The sequence below is a fragment of the Takifugu rubripes genome, chromosome 7 (assembly GCF_901000725.2).
Source record: "Takifugu rubripes chromosome 7, fTakRub1.2, whole genome shotgun sequence".
Taxonomy (NCBI): domain Eukaryota; kingdom Metazoa; phylum Chordata; class Actinopteri; order Tetraodontiformes; family Tetraodontidae; genus Takifugu; species Takifugu rubripes.
This window is the reverse complement of record NC_042291.1, coordinates 15,053,941-15,068,895: the sequence shown is the minus strand read 5'-3', so window position 1 is coordinate 15,068,895 and position 14,955 is coordinate 15,053,941. Positions and strand designations below refer to the sequence as shown.

Sequence of the window (14,955 nt, the reverse complement as noted above, 5' to 3'; positions counted from 1 at the left end):
ACACGTGCAGTGGTGGACAACAGGATCAGAAGGCTTCAGAGGTGTCGGCTGTCAGTGAATGGGCCATTAAAAGCAACATTCCTTTAATTAACTCTTGCTGGAAATACCTGCTGGAATTCTGTAAATAACTGACCGGCCCCCTCAGCCAGGTTGAGCTCACGTGGGGCGAGTTGGAAGATTAACTAGACCGATCTATTTTACATTTGAAGGAAAGACACGGAACAACATCGGTGCGGAAGTCCTACTGACACTGAGCCAGAGCCCCCGTGCTCGGAGCGGCCAGCTGCACATTTCAGCATCTTTATGAACCAGATCACATTTTGGAGGCAAAAATAGGTCTATATCTTGGGGTCTGAAAGGCCTCAGTGATGAATATTATCTATGTGTGTGTGTGTGTGTGTGTTTGCAAGGTTGGAAACGGACCAGATTGCTTGTAGCTTCAAAGTGTAGTGATGGACGGACAGGTGGGTGATGGAGACAGCTCGTAGGCTGCGTGTCCGTGCGTGTGTCCGTGCGTGCGTGTGTTAGGCCAAGTGGAACAGGCAGCAGGGTTTCTGAGTCGCACAAGGCACACGGCCAAGTGATTGAAGTGATAAAGATGGAGAGCAGGAGGACTGTGGAGGGGTGGCGGCGGCGGTGGAGGGTGCGTGTTGGGTGAACGGGGAGAGGCCGCAGATGAAATGAAACATGTTAGATCGGCGTGTAACAGCGTTTCATTCTCTTTGATACGTTTTGCACGTTGATATGTTTGTTGTGTTTCCGCTCCGCTGCCTCTCGCGCGTCCCAATATTGGCCCCCGACCGTAAAAATGATGGAAAGCTCAACTAACCGTGGCTGTTCCTTCGGAGGCAGCTGTCACTGCGCGACTCGTCCACCAGAGGGCACACTTACACTCATGATACGCTGCATGGAACGACCCCCCCCCTCTCCCCGCTGTCTGTCCGTCTGTCCGCTCTCTCAGATGGGGGAAGGTTACTCAGTACAAGTGAATTAACATTTCTGCTGTGATTAGTTATACTTTTAGTCCAGTGAAGGGTCAACGCAGTCCATAATTATACTGGGAAATATGATATTCCACAGGGGTTTGCTTAGCTGCATTCAATCCTGTTTGCTCAACAAACACAGCGCGTGCTGCGTGTGTGTGTGCGTGCGTGCGTGTGTGTGCGTGTGCGGAAGAGAGAGCTAGACGGAAAGAACGAGGATAACAGGTGTTAATCAGAAAGGGAACCCTGGCTGTCAAGAAAGAGGGTGTAGCTGTGAAGGGGAGCCACTTACATCACCTTTACCCCCCAGTAATGTGCCGCGCCGCTGGAATGTTCTGTGTTTATAAATGTGGGACTTAAACGTCCTCACAGGACACAGACACTTATGATCCCGTGAGAGTAACGAAAAGCATGCTGTGCCAATCCTGTTGTACAAATTGCTGCCCCGCTCGAAACAGGACCTGACTCAGGGTTCGTTTGTGTTCCGCTAGTTGCTCCATGGCGACCGTGATTGGGCCACGCGGTCCCGCCTCCGCTGTGTTTTCTCCGATTAGCGGGTCGTGATGTCAGAGTCCTTCTTCCATCAGGCAAAAGTTGGGAGGAACCTCCGCCCGTTGGGGTTGTTCCACCGCTGCGGCCTTCCTCCTGTCATCGTCGTTAGCTCCTGTGCTGCGCAGGCCCTCCCTGACGTTTGTGGTCTCTTCTTCCTCATCGACCCCCCCCCCCCCCCCCCCAACACACACACACACACACACACACACACACACACACACACATTACGCCCCTCCCCCCTCCTCTCCCTCGTCTGTATGACCTGCTGAACCAGCACACGCTGGCCTGTCCGTCAGCTCCAGGGAACAGGTGCTGCAGCCATGACCTCACTTCCCCAACTTTTCCATCCTCTGCAGCCCAAACGCACACGCACACACACGCACGCACACACACACGCGCACGCGCTGAACTTTGCACTATGTGTTCCAGTGGTTTCTGAAGACCCCACATCTGAGGCGATTCTGCTCAGCACGGCCGCTGAGAAGCTGACTGACACTAACTTATTGGCCGGTGACTCTGCGTGCGTCTTAAACACGCTCGCGCACACGTACGCGCGCACACGAGCAGCTCCAAATCACTTTAAGAGGCTGACCCAAAGGTATGCTGACAGGTGCGTATAAACCCAGGGTCCTACTAGAGGAAAAGATCTGATGTGAGTCCAAAAACACTCCAGGGCTCCGCGTAATAAACTGTCTCTTTTTTTCTGCCTTTCACGTCACATTATGCTAAAAGCCGGATCTTGACAGGAGGGAAGAGACCTGCACAGCAACACCGGCGCTTGTTTCTGATATTGCGCTTCGATTAGCCAGCCAGCACCAGGTGAGGGGGGGTGGGTGACGGCTGGGTGAGGGCAGGGGGGCCACCCGCGAAGGGGGAGGGGTAAAGTTTGACAGTCGCTCACAGTTGGCACCAAGTATCCAGGATGCTTTGGGGTGGACAGGGAGAGGGGCAGAGGGAGCGAGGCAGAGGTAAACGGGGTGAGTCTCTATCCTGAGGGGACGAAAGAGACGCAGATCCTCTTTTCTCTTTGCATTTCACCTTCGGGGAGGAAAAAAAAGAAGAGCTATAACATGAACATCAAAGAGAGAAATCATCATTAACTGCACCACAGTTTGCTCCTGCGCGTCATCTCGCACCTCTCTGAGTTCAATCCCAAATCCACTCCGATTTGCCCCCTGTGGGACTTCGTTCTCTCTCTTCCTGTAAGTATTCTCTTTCATTCTCTCGCCGCGCGCCGCCGTTCTTGGCGTTTTTTCGCTGTCGCATTGTGAAACTCTGCCCGTGGCAGGAGAGAAATATCACTCTCGTTATCTGACTGCAGACACGAGCGCGCAGCCTTCGTGCGGGCTGGTTTTGTAAATAAGCACAGCTTGTGCGTTTGTGGGACGGGGAATTGGAAGGAGCGCTGTGCTGTTCTAGTATGCATAACCTCAGCCCCCCCCCCCCCACACACACACACTTCTGCATGTGTGTGATTGTCCATCTCTGTCCAACAGGCTTCCTCTGGGTGTTTCCAGCTCAAATCAATACTGTTAATAGTTTGTGTGTGTGCACTAATGCAGCTTTTGCGGATTCCCGGCTCGCTGCATCTGAGGCCTCTTTTCCCCCGCAGGACACGTTTGTTGTCCTGGCGTCTGGGCGGCGAGACGGGCTCGCGCTCGCCGTCCTCGCGCTCGCCGTCCTCCAGCTGGGGTGTCTTCAGCGTCTTGCCTCTCAGTAGTGTAAAGTTGACTCCCGTTGTCTCCGTCTCACGGTGGTGCAGGTGGGCTTCTGTGGGGGTCATGAGAGGTCGTGTGTGGGGAGGCCCGCTGCAGGGTCTGAGAGCCACTTCCATCCATCCATCCATCCATCCATCCATCCATCCATCCATCCATCCATCCATCCATCCATCCATCCATCCATCTCGGCTCGGTTTTGGTCTAACAAGCCTCTTCCTCTCCCCTTCCTCTGCGACAGGTGGGCCCCATTCCTCCCGACCCAGCGACGCCAGGAACTTCCTCTCTCTCTCTCTCTCTTTCCGCTCCGCTCACTGGCTTCCTCCACCATGACACTGCTGGCATCGGAGAGGTCGCTCCTCATTCGGAGCAAGTTCCGCTCAGGTGAGGAAGTCACGGCAGTTACAGGAGAACCTGGAATTAGTTTCCCCGGAACAATGGCGTTGACACGGGGGGCATAATTGGCAACATTAGCGTCGATGTCCAGAGGTGAAGTGTTGGTAAACGTTATTGGCTGCTCGGTCACCTTGTCCATCACGTGATCAATGGAGTGACTGAATTGATCGGGGTGGATGAGTTTAGTGATCGCTGTCCACAGATGGAGGCCCCTTGAATGGATCTGAGGACAGTTGATCCCTGTACGTTTGAGACATTTAAAGCACAACACACACTGTTAGATTCAGGTTAAAACAGAGCGCGGGCCTCTGACACCAAAGCCTTTTAATACGGTTGCTCCTGAAACGTTCAGAGCCTCCTCTGGAATTTTAAGAGCTAAGAACATAGTTTAGGTGTCCTGTGTTTAAAGTCTAAAGAGAAAGAATAAAAGCAGTAAATGTGTGCAGCTGTCCTTTATAGTCAAAGCAAGTGAATAAATGTGACTAAGATGTAATTAATGTTTGCGAACCTTAAAGTGGCACCACGAGCCTTACACTTAAGGATTTAAAAAACAAAAAATCCCTTTAAGGCAGTTCTACTTATATTAAAGCAAATGCAGTAATTACGGACTTGAGATTTATTTTCCGTCTAAAGGGGAGCAGAAAGTAAATGGAAAGGCTACAACGATCCCATAAGCTGCAATGATTGTTGCCGTGTTGCAGCTGTTGTCAACAGTTGGCGACGTAGACTGGCGAGGAGACGCCGCAGAGACGGTCCCCAAGGTGCACCAACACCTGCTAAAAACATGGCATTCCTTCCAGCAGCTGCTCCGCTGCAGATAAAGGATGTATAGAACGTATAAATGAATGTTAATGTTTGACATTAAATGTGTTCAGCCGGTGTAGGAGAAGTTACACCATCACATGCGCATCACATTCAATGAGCTACGCGTTGCACTCAATCCTTTATGATCAATTTAGGCTTTGGAGATGAGGGAGGTCAGAATTGATTATTGTTTTTCCATTAAAATCTAATCTCAATCAGTCATTGTGGACAGGGGTCTCTCCCATGGAGCCACCTATGCTGCAGTGTCATATTTCTCTCTCCGTGCACGCTTCGAGGGCGTTTGATGATTTCCTCCTTTTCTTTAGCACCAGCCATCACAGAGCGCCAGTCACTGAGCGCTCTATATGTTCAGCCTCGAACCTAATGTGATTTGAAATGGAGCGCGGCTGCATCTGGCCTCCCCTTTAGAATATAAGGCAATCTGGTGGCGGACACACAGCAGGGGGCGACCCCCCCCCCCCCCCACACACACACACGCACACATACACGGAGAAATCAAACAGAAAATCCATGATAAGCTCTTCTTCCCAGTCTTCATGGCAACAGAGTGCACCCTGGTAATCTGATCTGCTTTAAATCCACATTTTTTTGTTTTGTGTTGCGAGAGCCGCAGGAGATCAGCGAGAGTAAAGTTAGCAGTACGAATGGGGATGACGTGGGGGTGGGGGTGGGGGGGGGGGGGAGGCTTCTGGAGAGAGCAGGACAGCTGAAGGGGGGGATGGGGACAACAGAAATAGACATACTGAAAGATAAATAGTCACTGACCCCTCCTCACAGCCCTCTCCGTCCCTCGTCTGGTCTCTCATGTCTCAGGACTCAGTGGGGGGGTGGGGGGGGGGGCGTACTGCTTCACCTGCTTGTGTGCGGATTGAATGTTAATGCACGTTCATGCGTGCGGCGGGTAGCTGTGCAGAGACACGTGAGAGGACATTGGTAATCAACATGCTCCTCAAAGTCACCGGGCAATCCAAGGAACAGTCATGACTCCATCCACAAACGTTCAGCTTCGCTCCCGGATGATTTCGTCCTCCGAGGGGGAAATTAGATTACCTCGCCGCCCCATCAGCGTAACCGGAATTGATATTTCCCATTTTTCATCCGTCTCTTGTTCTTGTCTTTCAGTCCTGCAGTTGAGGATTCAGAACCGAAGGCAGAGCGAGATCAATGCCGACCCTGGTTAGTCTGTGTGTATTATTAACATTGTGATTGATCAATTTGTGCTGACTGAGGGTCCGGTTTGATATTAATGGTCTACAGGTCGTCTCTTTTCACTGACAGATAATTGCTTATTGATCCACAAAAGCCTCCAGTTCTGTCCTGCTTCTGCGGTCGTCCGAGTTTTACTTCCGAAGACTAATTTTCAAAAAGGTGTTTTAGCACAACCTCCTTTGTGGTCCATCAAAACGGAGCCTTTTATTGTACGATGAGTCCAGCAGATCCACAGACAAGAACCAAACCCAAAGAAAACCAAGATTATAAACTCCCCTTTTTTTTATTACGGCAAATCGGAAAAGTGCTTCATTCAAAAACGCACATCTGCCAGCTCCAAGGAGAGCTGGTGGGGATGAGCCGAAGGCTTGAACTGCTTTGTTGGGTCAATAGGTCATCTAAGCTGTTCCTCGAAGTTATTAGGGGCATTACTGTGTAATCTTATGGATACACCTTCTCTCCGTAGGTTTGAAATCGGCTTCTCCTCCTCAAAAACCAGAGAAAGAGCGGCCCGAAGCTCTGGTGAGGCCCTGAATTCATAACCAATCGAACAGAATGAAATTAACCTAAGCTTTGTTCTGATCATTATTGATACCGTTGAGAGTTTTCCCATCATTTGCACTGTCTGTAGCCTTCATGGGGACTAGATTAGAGTCATGTGCATTGCAACATTCCCCTGATCAAAACGTGTTTTCTGGGCCCTGTCTGTTGGTCTGACCCACTGTTTCCTGATGCAGCGTCGAACCGACAACGGCGCTGCTCAGAAGCTGCCCTCTAGTGGTCTGAACCCTGAAACTGCACAAGGTGATGCCCTGCATACAGTAATATCTCTGTCTCCTTTTGGCTTTGCCCTGTGGGCTACACACACACACACACACACACACACACACACAAATGACGTGTGTAAATCTGACTCTGGGTTGGTTTTCATCCGCCGTCAGTGTTGCAGAACTGTGACCTTGCTGCACCCTGGGATTCTACATTTTAAGCTGACTGCAAATCCGCCAGTGAGTGGCAGCACACAATAAACCCGCCTATCAAGGATTCATCAAATTTCTTGTATTAGTGGCGCCTCCCTTGTGTCTCGCTCCTCCTCACCCTTCACCCTTTTTGAGTGGAGAATCTGGCTTTTTCCAATTAATCTGATCATTCCACAAGTCTTGATTAAAAAGGTCAGGAGTAATAATTTTGGTCCCTGGTCACGTTGAGCAACACTGTTGAGCAGACTTACGTCACTCTCATGATCTGAATTATGTGGTGTCTCCTGCCGGCTTGATGGAGGATTCCCTCCTGCATCTCCTCTCCAAACAGAAAGGACTGTCTGTGGCGGCCAAAGACAGAAGAAGGCTCGCCACTCGCAGGACCTCGGCGAGAGGATCCCGCACCTGCCAGGACCTGTGGAGCACAAACAGTTGCTCTCCCTGGAGAGCGGTCAGTTGTTACCCCTTCAATTTTCACCCCCACCCCCCACCCCCGCTGCTTGGCTAGCTTAATCTCTTTCGTTTCCATCTGCTCAGGTTCTGCGTCTGAGTCGACTGATGTCCTCAAAGATGACATCGCCTCCTCACCTGCGGAACAGCGTGCTTTTCCCAAATTGCCCGGCTTTTCTCCGTTGGCGGGGCTCTCTGGTGACCAATTAAAGAGTGAATTCTCGGCTGTAGGTCCGTCCCTCAACCACAGACCTGCTCCTGCTCAGGTGAGAAATCAACTCGCATTTCATTGAAGAGAAACGTGTTGACCACATTGAAGGAACATAAACGTGTGTATGAAAACGAACATGTCCTACCTCTTCTTTCTGCCCACAGTCTGGTTTGACGTCGCTCTCGGCAACCGAAAGCATCAGACAACCACTGAGTGTAACACTCGGTGATTCAAACTCCATGGCAACCACTGGGCGACCAAATGGGAGCTATATGACCTCTCAGAACACACCCCTGCTGCCAAAGGTAATGCAGAGTTAGTGTTACATAATACTGTTACATCTCTTTCAATCTAACTGGTTCCTTCAAATGTTCAAAAGGTCTTTTCCTTCCCTCACTTGAAATTAACATTGTAACAGCAAGACAGGCGGCAGATGCAGGTGTGTCGGCGCAGATTGTGCTAGTTGTGATGTTTTCCGCAGCGTAAAAGAGCCTCGCGGAGGCTGACGGTCGTTCTCCTGTATTCTGCTCTGCTCGGAGCCGCTCTGCATTCATTACTGTCAATTTGCACTTCAGGGGCTCAGTATTTGCCCGGTGGGTTAACACATTCACACATGAGTAGCATCGCCGCATGTCAGGACTAGCGTGTGCTGTCATGCGGAGCTTTGTGAGGCATTTGTACATTTCATGTTGGAATTTAACCCCTAGCATGGGCCAAACCACATGGAATGACTTGACATTTTCTCTTTGGTATTTTCTCCCCGTCTTCATGGAATTAATGAAGGTAACTTAAATGTCCTCACAGTCATATGAAAAGTAACAGGAAATGTGTGTCCCTACAGACAGCCCGGCCCCCTAGCCCCGGCTACTCCTCTTCTCTGCCCACCGCCCTCAACTTCAGCCACCTCTCCCGTCCACGGAAACCCAGGGACGCCAAGCCAAAAGTGAAGAAACTCAAGTATCATCAGTACATTCCTCCAGATCAGAGAGGAGGGTCTGGGAATGCAGGTGCCACTTTATCCGTACTGCTTCACTCCTGTGATTAAAAAGATCGCACTAATAACTTTATCCACAGGGGGAGGAGCCAAACAAAAGAGCCCTACTGCTAACCAGTATATCGACCCAGCATCTTCCAGTATTCTAAAGCAACAGCAGGTTTTCCTCCAACTGCAGATCCTCCAGAACCACCAACAGCTACACCAGCAGCTCCAACCACAACAGCAGATCACTGTTGTAACCAGGTACGTCATCCGCGTATCAAAATCCATGAAAGTAAAATCCTCGGGTAGCTCCCGGTGAGTTAAGGTTTCTGTTCATATTGTTTTAGTGGAGATCACAGTGACCTGCTGAAGTCCTCTGGAGCCATGCCCATAAATCTCCAGCATGTTCCAACAACAGCAAACCAGACCTCTATGGATGCGAATCCCGTGCCCAAGTCTGAGCTTCTACCAGCAGATCTTGACGATCTGACGGTACGAAACCCATTAGGCCACAAACGTCCCGTATGAGCGGTGGCGACACTTTGCTGTTTCACCTTCAACTGTTGCCCTTTCTCAGGTGTCAGAGTTGCGGCAGCAGCTGCGTAAGCGAGGCCTCCCCGTCTCCGGAACGAAGCCCGCTCTACTACAGCGCCTCCGCCTCTTTCAGCTTCCCCGCTCTTGTGTCACTCCAGCTCCCCTCTGCCAGCTGGGTAGCAGCCTGGAGGCCGTCATCCCCCTTACCCCACTGCTGCCATCAAGTCAGAGCCCCAGCTCAAGCTCCAGCTCGAGAATGGACTCCCCTGGTAGCAGCCCAAGCCAGCAAATGTTCATCACGGATCGGGGAATCCCTAATGGAATTCTCACAGATTCTCCAAACGGAGTTCCGGAGGGAATGCTCTTGTCAAGCGGTTTCTCGCAAGCTGTGCCGGTCACTTTGTCTGGCGATGGTGGCGGTCTTACCAACGCTGTCTTTTTGGCTCCGGCTAACACGGCCTCAGGAACCCCGAGTCCCAGTCTACCCATGTCGTGCTCCTCACCTCTGTCATGCACGACTCCACTGAGAAGCGAAATGGAGCAACAGAGGGAACCTAGTGTGGAGAAGAAGGAGAGGCTGAGGAGCAGGTCAAGGAACTGCGCCCTCAGCCCCGGTGATGAGGTGAGCAAGGTGAGCAAGTCACCTGCATATCTGTTATTTTCAAATTAAGGCCAGAAGACACGAGTGAACGTTTTCATGTCCTCATTTATTCAGCTTTGTGGAAATTCCCTCCATCCATTCCTGCAACAGGATCCTGGATGCTCAAAAAGCAAACCAGAAGCAGAGGTAGAAACCGCGCAATCAAACAGCAAATTTCGCAATTCTGTAAATGAGAGCCCAATCAATGGAAAAACCCTCATGCGTGTGGTTTTCCTGTAGGTGTACGGCGGCCAACCTTGCGACCTGATTGGCCAGGATTTCGAGCTGCCGGTGCAGATAACAGCCAGCCCAGTTCAGGCCCTGCCTTGTGGTATTCGCAGCTTGGAGGAAGAACTCCAGGAGGCCATCCAGAAAGCACAGGTTAGGCAGTGTAGATGGACAGGAAGCTGGAAATAAACACTTCCTTTTTAAAAGATTTCTCTTTGGTCATAGATGGACCCTGCACAATCCATAGATGACATTTTGGATGAGCCGCTAATTTGTGTTAGTGAGTATCTGTGACGTCGCCTTCATGAAAGCCCAGTTTCCACGTGTTTAGACTAAACTATCCTTTCACCCCATTTCCAGACTACAGCCCCTCCGATCGTAAATCCCCGGCAGATTCCATCCTCACCACTTCACCTCTTCCACCTTCACTTCCTGCTGAGTCTCAGGCTCCCCAGCAGCAGAACAAGGACAACAACTTCCTGCCGTCACCTCTGTGCTCCTCGCTCCTGCTTGAGCTCCCACCATCACCCGCCGTAATAAACCCCAGCCAGGTATTCCCGGTGCCTCCCCCACCCCCCATCTGCACCTCTCCCCTACCGTCCACCGGGCCATCCCGGAAACGACGGGCTGCCGCCCTTTTTGACGCCGCTGAATGGCTGGAAACCCTGACGTCGGGCCTCCGCCCTCTCACTCCTCCTGTGGCCCCTTTCGTCGAGCAAGATTTCAGCCTGGATTCAGATTTAAACGTCAGTCGGGTGCTGGATCTGTTGATAGAGAAGTGGTGAGGGCCTGTGTTGACGTACCTGTATGTGACCTCTTTGTGCTGAATTTTTGATGTTCACGAATGACAAAAAACACAAAACAAAAAACCCCCTTCGCCTCCCGTCGAGGGCACAAGTTTGCGAGCAATGGCTCCCATCTACGATTGGACAAGTTCTATAGGATGTCAGGAGCTGAATTCAATGCTCGTGGTGTTGGGGAACGTGAAAACACATGCACAGAGACACTGCAGGCTGCTATTTCGAATCACCTTTGAAGAGCAAACAAGCGACACGTCTGTGGATCGATTCACTGCACAGCAACATGTTTGCAGTGCAAAACAAAAGCCAAACCTGGTGGCATATTAATGTAGACCTGCCCCCCAGCTGCACTGGGAGAATGTTGCCCCTGACTTATCACCAAAACCTGTTGTTGGATCAGGTTTAGTGTAGCCCCTGGTGTTGACTCAGTCACTGAGTTCTAGCCATCCATGAAGCCTATTCAGTGTAAGTATACGGCTCCAGACCTCCACCCGGTGCCAAACACACTACTGGCATGCTGAGAGAGAACTCTGGCAAAGCTACAAGCGTGCACACACAGGCGCGTTCAGTCTGTGCGTATGAGCAAACAGAGGCTACGTTTGCATATACGAGAGGGCAACAAAATGGACTTCGCTGTTTGTTTTAATGAAGCCCGTGTGGTAGGATCGGTCTGTAAAAGGACGAACACGAGGAAAAGAAGCCGTGCCCACATTTCATAGCTGACGTCTCACTGTAGTCTCGTCACCAGCAGGCGGTAAATCCAATCTACTTATCCAGCGTAATCATCGGAACGGCCATATTTTCTTCTTCACCCCACAGCTCTCCTACAGCAATCAAAAATACCCCATAAAAATACACAATCAGACATCACAGCCTGGCAAGGCGGTCATTTTGCTGCTTGATTAGCCCCCAACAGGATCAGGCTCCCATTATAGCAATGTTAGATTTAGCACAATTGACAGCGGACCCTCATCAGAGCGCCTGCTGAGGGGCAATTAATGCATGTTTTCCTTTGTTGTACACTTATATTAAAAGAAAATGCACTGAATCAGAGCTAAAATACTTTAGCCATACTTTTCCATCAGAGATTTCCAACAGCCCTGACAGGCTAATCCATCTTAAACATACTTTTATAGTTTTATAACTAAGAGAAAAGTCTTGCCCCCTCTTAGGTCCCCCGAACAGTTTAATTCCAGAGTGCAATATGCTTGTATAAAGGGCACATCAGTGTGTAGGTATGCGTGTTTGTATGTATTTTTGTATCTTCACGTCATGTGTTATGTTTGAAAACATTTGCAGCCTGTTTCTCTGCTGATTCGTCAGCGTTTTACCAAGTAAGGCGGCCACGACAAATCGCCAGCAGCGACGGGCACAAGCGACTGTTACATAGAATTCCTGCATAAAAAGAAGTGCAGCTACGTGTGCACGGACGACTGTGACAATCACAGCGGCCACTGAGCGCCAAAGCTGCATGAACAAAAAAAAAAAAGAGGGTGACGGCAGGAGAGTAAGATGCTGCCTCCTGTGACTTCCAGTGCTTTAGGGCCGACACCGATGCCCTCCAACCCCCCTCCGTTTCCTGGAGGACCCCTGAGAGGGTTTCCTGTCTCTGCCTGTTTAATCTGGATTGGATCTGAATCTGGATTGGATCTGAATCTGGATTGGATCTGAATCTGGATTTTAAGGTAGACACAAGAAGGAAACTCCCTGTCCTGCTTTCAGGAGACTGAACCTCCATTGGCCAGTTCCGCTGCTATAAAGGCCCGATTTGAACAAAATACCACAAGATAAAATGTCTTCGATTGTATTTATTACGTGAGTTATTCCTTCATATGTAGAAGAACATCAGCATCTTTTATTTATTTAAAAGCATTCTGGAAAAAAAATAAAGTCTTAATAGATTTCCTACGTGTGTGGTTTTTGTTTTAGTTTTATTAATTTTGCCTAATGAAATGCGCTGATGTGAAGAATAAAAAAAGAAGTGAATACACACACACACACACACACACACACACGCGCGCGCACACACACACACACATTATGTCCTGATAAATGAGGATAAATTAGATATTGATTTCAACCAATCTTATGTTTAAATAGCCATAACCTGACACCAACAACCATCTAATGTAAAACCATCAGGATTACCGCGGTATCATATCTGCAGTAAAACGTGTCTGCAGGTACGAGTGTGTCTCCAACAGACCTGCTCATTTATTCTGTTCAGCGCTGGTTTTAGACCCTCGGAATTTCATCGTAGAATCTCATATAACGACAGATAAAATAGTTTCTGTTCCATTTTATCTGCGTGAGTTATTCAGCCCATAACATTTTATATGAGCAAACAAAGTACATTTACAAAAGCCCCTCCAGAGGTCACTTCAACCAACCAGTGATCCCTGGTCCCTGAGTGGGAAATAATCTCCATGTGAGCTCACTGGTATCACTGGCATCGAATACATGGCTCCAGTTCCTGTCTGGTGGGTATACAACACCATGTCACCCTATGATTCCCACAACGGAAGCCTCCTGAATGAAAATGTACTGATTTGACTGACATGTTGATCACGGAGCCCGGACCCTCTCCGTTCCATTAAAAGAAAGTCATATAAAATCTCCGGCGGCCTCAAAGCCCCAAACCCACCTGCCTGTTTGGTTCTGGAGCGAGTCGAAGCCGCGCGGGCTGTTAAATTCATGCTCGCAGGGCTGTGGAGAGAGCAGCCACAAAGAGCAGAGATGAGAGACTCTCTTTTACTTCCTTCACCCGGGGGTGAGGGTGTATTTTCACAGGGGTAATACTGCAAAGCTGTAACCAGGGTGTAATGAGGGATTCTCTGTAATGGCCCCTTAGCCGTTCCACATCACTTCCTCCTGCCTGCCACCCCCACCCCTCACTCCGCTGCCTGTGCAATAACATCTTCCTGCGTGATTTCATGGGAATTAAAGGGAGAAAGGTGTGTTTCATATGTAAAGCAGGTATCCACAGAGTGCCCCCCCATCTCCCCCACTCTTTCCTTTGGTCTCGTGGGTCAGGGCCGGGGTGGGCTTTGATCACTGGCAGAAGGTCGCTATGGTTCGATTCCAGCGCCGCTCCGCTGAGAGGTTTGTTCTGCAGTTCTAAAGCACATGAGAGATGGCAGAAGGATGTTAATTTCGCAGCCTTTACCGGAGCCCACGGTGCACGTGAATTACATTCACAGTGGGTGGCAGGAAAAAAAATAGCCTCGGGTCCAGAAGCAACCGATAGACAGGGTGAAAAATCTATAAAATAATCTATTTATATGTAAAGTAATTGAGCCATTGAAGGTGTGGGACAGCGGAACTTCTCCAGGCTCCACCAACAGTCTCATATATGCAGTTATTAATAAGAAATAAATACTTTCACCACACTTTAATGGCAGAATAAGCATGTTTACATAAACAGTTATGGGCCACAAATGGCTGTGGGGGACCAGACTGTGGTTCTCTTCCCAGTATGCCAACACTGACGTATATGGAATATATACGTATATGCGGGCCATGCATTTAACAGAGTGTTTTACTCTCTATACTTTACCCCACAGCAGGAGATGAATGCAGTTACAGAAGCAACCACAAATGGAGCACAACACATCCCAGAGTGGAACGTGATGGAGCCCATCGTGAAACTTCTGCACATGCACAAGTACGCCATCGTACTGGAAAAGCAATAAGTTACAATGGTGGACCCAAAACTCCTGTTTTTCCTGCTCTTGTTGATGGCTCGTATGAAAACACACCGCCAACTAGTGGCCTGACATGGGAACTACAGAGTATTTTGTGTGTTTCGTGTGTTCCTAAATTTGTTACAATTATTCGAGAACAAGACTCGACTGAAAGATTGCTGGCTGAGGAACATCCCAACTGGACAAGAGTGAATAATAATTTCCAAAAATTAGTTTTGTACTCAAAAAACTCCTGCTACTGCATGGAAGTGGCCGTGTCCCTGATTGTTTCACTGCCTTTGTGTGGCTGCAGCGATGACAGCTGCCATCCATCAGTGTCCCACTGTCACAATCAGGACATTTAGACAACAGTCATTTCTATGATTTGTGTTCACTGAGGAGAAATAATTGAAAGCAGATGGGGGCCGAAGTGCAATGACAAACTACGTTTGGAGCGAGCTTGTTGCAGGAATGATTCATTCTTCTTCTTGTGTTCAGATTAAGTCTCTTCAGCCGTCCTTAACTGCTGCATTTGTGTCGTTTCCAGAAATCTTATCAGACGTCGCGCATCGCCAACATGGAATCCACCCGTCTGCGGCGTTCATCACGGGATTTTGATGTGGAATTTGACTGCTTCTGTTTTGAGAGCACCCTTAAGGGACACACGGCCCCGAGAGTATTTCAAAGACGGGCCCGGGTGCAGTTTCCTCCTGTGAAGCAGGGCTGCCCCAAAGCTGTTTAAAGTAGCGCGCATTTCCTGTCTGGAACCA

The 14,955-nt window shown here is 49.5% G+C and overlaps 1 protein-coding gene across 2 annotated transcripts; it reads left to right on the top strand.

The window, feature by feature from the left end:
* Window positions 1–2,403: 2,403 nt before the first annotated feature.
* LOC115250531 (myocardin) lies at window positions 2,404–12,407 on the top strand. 2 transcript variants are annotated; one of them, XM_029839377.1, is made up of 16 exons: window positions 2,404–2,737; window positions 3,492–3,634; window positions 5,594–5,647; window positions 6,147–6,202; window positions 6,418–6,484; window positions 6,992–7,111; window positions 7,198–7,376; window positions 7,486–7,626; window positions 8,163–8,328; window positions 8,396–8,561; window positions 8,648–8,792; window positions 8,878–9,456; window positions 9,550–9,621; window positions 9,715–9,855; window positions 9,928–9,982; window positions 10,063–12,407. In XM_029839377.1, exons 2-16 carry the CDS (start codon window positions 3,580–3,582, stop codon window positions 10,485–10,487), a joined length of 2,421 nt encoding a protein of 806 aa, XP_029695237.1. In that variant the 5' UTR covers window positions 2,404–2,737; window positions 3,492–3,579; the 3' UTR covers window positions 10,488–12,407. The 2 variants fall into 2 exon arrangements, with proteins under 2 accessions (XP_029695237.1, XP_029695236.1); XM_029839376.1 differs by having other exon boundaries at window positions 8,878–9,465.
* The last annotated feature ends 2,548 nt before the right edge of the window (window positions 12,408–14,955 follow it).

Bases quoted from the DNA above. Each gene is read 5' to 3' on its own strand.
- LOC115250531 (XM_029839376.1), top strand. From the start codon at position 3,580: ATGACACTGCTGGCATCGGAGAGGTCGCTCCTCATTCGGAGCAAGTTC. The intron at 6,485-6,991 runs GTGATGCCCTGC...CTCTCCAAACAG, and splicing joins GAACCCTGAAACTGCACAAG to AAAGGACTGTCTGTGGCGGC. The intron at 9,622-9,714 runs GTAGAAACCGCG...GTTTTCCTGTAG, and splicing joins AAAGCAAACCAGAAGCAGAG to GTGTACGGCGGCCAACCTTG.